At 56.2% G+C, this 6,438-nt stretch overlaps 1 protein-coding gene across 2 annotated transcripts; it reads right to left on the bottom strand.

Annotated features, from left to right (window-relative positions):
- Positions 1 to 2,650: 2,650 nt before the first annotated feature.
- Positions 2,651 to 5,597, bottom strand: ACTA1 (actin, alpha 1, skeletal muscle). 2 transcript variants are annotated; one of them, XM_003790986.1, is made up of 7 exons: positions 5,511 to 5,597; positions 4,539 to 4,679; positions 4,124 to 4,448; positions 3,880 to 4,041; positions 3,407 to 3,598; positions 3,106 to 3,287; positions 2,651 to 3,031 (listed from the first exon to the last, which is right to left on the bottom strand). In XM_003790986.1, exons 2-7 carry the CDS (start codon positions 4,665 to 4,667, stop codon positions 2,888 to 2,890), a joined length of 1,134 nt encoding a protein of 377 aa, XP_003791034.1. In that variant the 5' UTR covers positions 4,668 to 4,679; positions 5,511 to 5,597; the 3' UTR covers positions 2,651 to 2,887. The 2 variants fall into 2 exon arrangements, with proteins under 2 accessions (XP_003791034.1, XP_012661366.1); XM_012805912.1 differs by lacking the exon at positions 5,511 to 5,597 and having other exon boundaries at positions 2,888 to 3,031; positions 4,124 to 4,319; positions 4,539 to 4,667.
- Positions 5,598 to 6,438: the final 841 nt, after the last annotated feature.

Here is a 6,438-nt window from a genome sequence, read left to right as displayed (position 1 = left end):
TTATTGGAGCTGTCATTGTTGTTTAGCTGGTCTGGGCCGGGTTCAAACCTGCCAGCCTCAGTGTATGTGGCTGGTGCAACGGGTGCCAAGCCAAGTTCTGGATATTTTTTAAAAGACTCTTTCCTTACTATCCCACACTTCATCACAAAAAACCTCTTTCAGGCCTAGTGCAGGTAACACAGCTATGCATAATCGTGACTTAACATAAGGGCAGGAAAGACACAGAACCAACAAAACATGAGATGCTGCTTTCTTTTCAGAGAAGTGTGATTTTCAGATTTAGTGCATTTTCAGTGAAACCATATAATTCATAATCTTTGTACTTACTTTTAGTACAAGAGTGATGTCAAAGGCAGGCTTTTAAAATTGATTGGTGCTTGAGGAAATGCAGTCAGATCACAAGGAAAACTTTTGTCATTCTAAAACATTATAAATCATTTACTGATTGTAACCACAGGAGAAATGGGTCATTATCTCCTTGCATATTATATCTTACTTAAAATGTTTAGCATGATAGTCAGCTAACTTAACCTAATATCAACATTTTACTAGGCTGCTGGCTATGTGACTACATTATTCAGGATATATATACATGTATATATGTTGTGTTTGCTCAGATATGCCTGTGTATATTTAGTATTATCAACATGGTAATGTCTTATCATGTCAGATATGTCTGTACATGTATAGTATTATCGGCAAAAGTTGGGCTCCTCTGAAAGACCTTCAGAATATGCCCCATTTTTAAACTTTATCCACTCTGGGTGAGACAGTAATACATGGTTTTTAGTGGACATGATACCATATATTTGTTTTATTAAAATCTTAAATTTTGGCTCTGCGCCTGTGGCTCAAGTGACTAAGGCGCCAGCCACATACGCCTAAGGTGGCGGGTTCGAATCCAGCCCAGGCCGGCCAAACAACAATGACGGCTGCAACCAAAAAATAGCCGGGCGTTGTGGTGGGCACCTGTGGTCCCAGCTACTTGGGAGGCTGAGGCAAGAGACTTGCTTGAGCCCAGGAGTTGGAGGTTTCTGTGAGCTGTGATGCCAGGGCACTCTACCCAGGGGGACAGCTTGAGGCTCTGTCTCAAAAAAAAAAAATCTTAAATTTTGCTAAATTGTTGATTCTCTTGCTATCTGGATTTGATATTATCACTACGTTGGAGGCCTCAAATACTTTGGATGTTTTCCAATAGTCCAGAGAAGGAGGAATAAACATATGACTATGTGGCATAACACAGCTATATGGTCAAATCTACCTATAAGCTTATTCCCAAATGAATATATCTCTTCTTGAAGAGAGGATCTGCTTTATCTAAATAAAGCTCTTGATAACTTTGGCAGGGAAACACTAAAAACAGCCATTGTGCTCTCCCATAAAAATGCAAACTCTGTTGATCTATTTTGTGCCTCTAAGACCTGGGCAGGTGTTCCTCCTCCCCTCTCTTAACATCTGCCAGCGCCTGCCTCAGCTCTCCACTTCTTTGCTGGTCTTCCCTTCAGTGTCCTTTCTGGAGTGTTTGCTAGGCCCTCCCTCACCCCTAGCTCCTGTAGGAAGGGATCTTCCTTCATTCTATCAACACTTGCACCAAGAAAAGAACTTTCTAATTTTAATAAGAAAGTGATACCAGACAGCAGTGGCTCATGCCTGTAATCCTAGCACTTTCAAAAGCTGAGGCGAGTGACTTGATTGAGGAGTTTGGAGACAAGCCTCTACTAGTAGAGACCTTCTCTACTAAAAATGGAAAAATTCTCTGGTGGCTCTGTGCCAGTAACTCAGTGGTTAGGGTGCCGGCCCCATATGCCAGGGCTGGTGGTTCAATCCCGGCCCAGGCCTGCTAAACAATAAGGACAACTACAGCAACAACAACAAAAAATAGCCAGGTGTTGTGGTGGACGCCTATAATCCCAACTACTTGGGAGGCTGAGGCAAGAGAATTGCTTAGGCCCAAGAGGTTGAGGTTGCTGTGAACTGTGATGCCGCAGCATTCTACTGAGGGCAGCATAGTGAGACTCTGTCTAAAAAAAAGAAAAGAAAAGAAAAAGAACAAAAGAAAAAAGAAAAAATAGCTGGTCGTTGTGGTGGGCATGTGTAGCCCCGCTACCCAGGGGGTTGAGGGAGGAAGATTGTTTGAGCCTAAGAGTTTGAAGTTGCTGCGAGCTATGTTGCCACAGCTCTCTACCCAAGGCGAGAGCTCTCTACCCTGTCTCAAATTAAACAAGTAAAAAGAAAGTGATTGCACTTGCAAATTAAAACTAGTTCACTTACTGTAGAACACAGCCCTCTGAGTTAGAGCTGGAGACAGCCCTGCAGCCCGAGCACCATGGTCAGCGCCCGCTGCAGGCCGCCTCAGGGGCCACCTCCCTGGTGAGAAAGAAGATGACTCATCACACACCCAAGGGGCGCCAGGCCACCACGCGCCTGCCAGTGTTTGGGAACAGATCTGATCCAGATCAGGAAACGAGGAGGAAACCCGAGAGGACACGTTTTGTCTGCTAAGGAGCACGGTCACTAGGAGAATTGCGAGAGGGCTTGAGAGGTTGGGAGATTGGGGGTCGGGGTGGGGAGGTAGGTATGGGGTGGGAGTGGTCGGAGGTGTGTCCCTCTTCTGGCACCCCCCCAAATAAACACAAGGAACAACTTTATGGCAGCAAAACAGAATGACTGGCTTTAATGCTTCTTCTTCCATTTTCCATTTCCTTCCACAGGGCTTCGTTTCGAAAAATAACAAAATGAGGTAAAATAAGTTAACGTATGTACACCTTATAAACACTGTTAAATCGCGGAGTTGTTACAGAGAAGTCGCCAGGGAGCGGCTCAAGGTCAGCCAGGTGCAGCTCGCAGGTCTGTCGTCCTGAGGAGAATTCGCTGGGAGGTGGCGCGTCTAGAAGCATTTGCGGTGGACGATGGAGGGGCCGGCCTCGTCGTACTCCTGCTTGGTGATCCACATCTGCTGGAAGGTGGACAGCGAGGCCAGGATGGAGCCGCCGATCCACACGGAGTACTTGCGCTCTGGAGGGGCGATGATCTGCAAGACAAGGCGTCAGGTGGGGAGGCCGCGCCGCAGGACCAGCCCGCCAGCCCCGCGCGGCCGCCGCCCACCTTGATCTTCATGGTGCTGGGGGCCAGAGCCGTGATCTCCTTCTGCATGCGGTCGGCGATCCCGGGGTACATGGTGGTGCCCCCCGACATGACGTTGTTGGCGTACAGGTCCTTCCTGATGTCGATGTCGCACTTCATGATGCTGTTGTAGGTGGTCTCGTGGATCCCCGCCGACTCCATGCCTGGGGGCCACGGGGGTGCGGAGCGTGAGCCGGACTGCTGGGCGCAGGGGCCGGGGAGGCGGCTGGGAGGGGACGGCAGGGACTCGGGAGGCCCCGAGGGGCCGGCGGCCGAGGCTTACCGATGAAGGACGGCTGGAAGAGAGTCTCCGGGCAGCGGAAGCGCTCGTTGCCGATGGTGATGACCTGCCCGTCGGGCAGCTCGTAGCTCTTTTCCAGGGAGGACGAGGAGGCGGCTGTCGCCATCTCGTTCTCGAAGTCCAGCGCCACATAGCACAGCTTCTCCTTGATGTCACGCACGATCTCGCGTTCGGCTGCGGGGGTCAGGAGCAGGGGCAGAGGTGCGCTGAACACGGGAGTCAGAGGACGGGAGCGCGCTTTGTGCGGGGGTTGGGGGGAGGGGCAGGGGTGCGCTGAACACGGGGTGCAGGGTGCAGGGGGGTGCTGAGCACGGGAGTCAGGGGTCCCGGCAGGAGGCGCGCTCAGCGCGGGAGTCAGGGGCAGGAGGCGCGCATTGCGCGGGGCGCAGGACGGGGGCAGCGCTCAGCTGGCCCGCGGCCGCCCGCCCTCCTGCCCAGGCCCGGGCGCTGCGCACCTGTGGTCACGAAGGAGTAGCCGCGCTCGGTGAGGATCTTCATCAGGTAGTCGGTGAGGTCTCGGCCGGCCAGGTCCAGGCGCATGATGGCGTGCGGCAGGGCGTAGCCCTCATAGATGGGCACGTTGTGGGTGACGCCGTCGCCAGAGTCGAGCACTATGCCTGCTCGGGGCGGGACGGCCGGTGAGTGGCTGGGCAGGGCCGAAGGCGCAAGCGGGGCGCGGGGGGCTCCGCAGGCACTCACCGGTGGTGCGGCCGGAGGCGTAGAGGGACAACACTGCCTGGATGGCCACGTACATGGCGGGCACGTTGAAGGTCTCAAACATGATCTGTGTCATCTTCTCGCGGTTGGCCTTGGGGTTGAGAGGGGCCTCGGTGAGCAGGGTGGGGTGCTCCTCGGGGGCCACGCGCAGCTCGTTGTAGAAGGTGTGGTGCCAAATCTTCTCCATGTCGTCCCAGTTGGTGATGATGCCGTGCTCGATGGGGTACTTCAGGGTCAGGATACCTCTCTTGCTTTGAGCCTCGTCGCCCACGTAGGAGTCTTTCTGACCCATCCCCACCATAACGCCCTGTGGACCGGAGACAACCCGCGCACGTTAACACGGCTCCGGGCTAGGCGAGAACCCCAGCTGGGCGCTTCTGCAGAGGGGCAGTCTGACCTGATGGCGGGGACGGCCCACGATGGACGGGAACACGGCCCTAGGGGCGTCGTCGCCGGCGAAGCCAGCCTTCACCAGGCCGGAGCCGTTGTCGCACACAAGGGCGGTGGTCTCGTCTTCGTCGCACATGGTGTCCGGTTTCTGCAGGTTCGGGAAGGAGGCAGAGACGCGTGGCACATCAGCAGCAGCCTCGATCCCTCCCTCCACAGGGACTTAGGGACACCCTCAGCCCGGGCTGCCGGCATCCTCCCAGGGGAGTGGCTGCGGGCCCCCACCCAAGCTTCCCCACACACTCAGGGCTGCCCTGGCCCAGAAGAGGAACACACTGAGAAATCCGGCGTCCTGGGTACCGAAAGGACATGTTCCCCCAAGACCTTCCGGCTTTCCCTGCAGGCCACCTGTTCCAAGAGCTACCTGGACGCTACTGCCCATCCTGTCTGCTCCCTGGTGGCCATGTCCATCAAATAGAGGTTAAAGCCTGAGAGCTGTCTGTTCACTGCAAGTTTGAAGTGTACGGAGCTGCCCCTGAGAAGGGCGTTGGCACTCCATCCGGGAGGACCGGCCCACTACATCACCCACCCACCTCTACCTCCACCCCCCCCACACATTGTCTCAAACTTAGAAAGAGACCCTTTCACTTGTCTGGCCAAGAGCTGGTTGGCGTTGCCTCTCCTCTGGGAAGGAACTGCCCTCCCAACACGTAAAGCAAAACTGGTCTCCCTCTAGGCACAGCCCAAATGCTGGGCAGAGCAGTCCAAAGGGACTACAGACAAATTTGCAGAAGTTCAATTTCCAGAGGCCGATTTTTTTTAAATCTCTGCGTTAAAGCGTGTGTGGCTCTGGGGACAAGGCACAGACCTCAGGGCGCACACCTGGGGCGCATCAGGGGAGCCAATAGGGCTCTGCTCCAGAGTCCTTCCTATTCCCTTCAGTGGCGCCCTTTCCCCTTGTCGAGCCCCACTCGCGCCCTACCTAGGCGGGCTGCTACACCTGCTGCTCTGGGCCCTGGTCGCCGTGGGAGGGAAGCGAGGCTTCACTCTGCGCTGTCCGCTGCGGTGGCCGATTGTCCCCTAGCTCAGGTTTTATATAGCCTGCGGGAGCTCCCTCCGCGCCGCCCCGCAGGAATGTCTGCCCTTCTCGAGCCATATTTGGGTGTTGGGCACCAGAGCCCCCTCCCTCGGTCTGTTCGGGGCCTGGGCCCCCGCCCGGGTCCCCTGCATTGACCAAAGAAGGAACAGGCTGGCCTGGGCCCAGGTAACGCGGGCCGGGCCGTATATGGAGTGTCCCCGGCTGATCTGCCCCTCCCGACCCGGCCCAGTGGCCCGCCAGAGGGGATGGGGTGGGGCGAGGGTCATCGGGTGCGCCCGAGGGTGCTTGTTGTGAGCCTGCGCTCTGGGCGCTGCACCTGTTCCAAGGCCTCCCCCTGGATCTATGACCACTGTGTGTGCACGGGGCGTTCCGGAAAGTGCCGGACCGCTGACCCCCCGAGTCTTACCCCTTCTTTGGGTTCTCAGCTCAGACCCCCAACATCCCAAGTGCGACTACCAGGAGGAGGGGACCATGTCTGGGGAAATCTGGAGAAGTAAACACTCCCGAACTTCAGGCAGGGAAGGCGGGCTAGCCCCTTCCCCTGTGAACTCCATTTCTCCCTCCCTATCCTGAGCTCCCGAATCAAGAGGCCTGACCCCGGTTGGCCCCCTCCCCCACTGCAGTGAGGGCCACCCGCGGCAGGAGGGCACGCAGCTGTCGCAAGAAAGACAACTGGCGGCGGGAGGCGCGGGCGGAGCGTCAGGGAGGAGGCTCTGGGGCTCCCGGGGACAGGCCCAGGCGCTGGCTCTGGCACTGTCAGGCGCAAAGCCAGGGCACCCAGAGCTGTTCGCCTCAGTGACGCGGGGGGTGC

The sequence above is a fragment of the Otolemur garnettii genome, unplaced genomic scaffold, assembly GCF_000181295.1.
Source record: "Otolemur garnettii isolate 467f Iridium unplaced genomic scaffold, OtoGar3 scaffold00045, whole genome shotgun sequence".
Taxonomy (NCBI): Eukaryota; Metazoa; Chordata; class Mammalia; order Primates; family Galagidae; genus Otolemur; species Otolemur garnettii.
The sequence above is the reverse complement of the archived record's forward strand: the minus strand, read 5'-3'. Positions and strand labels throughout refer to the sequence as shown.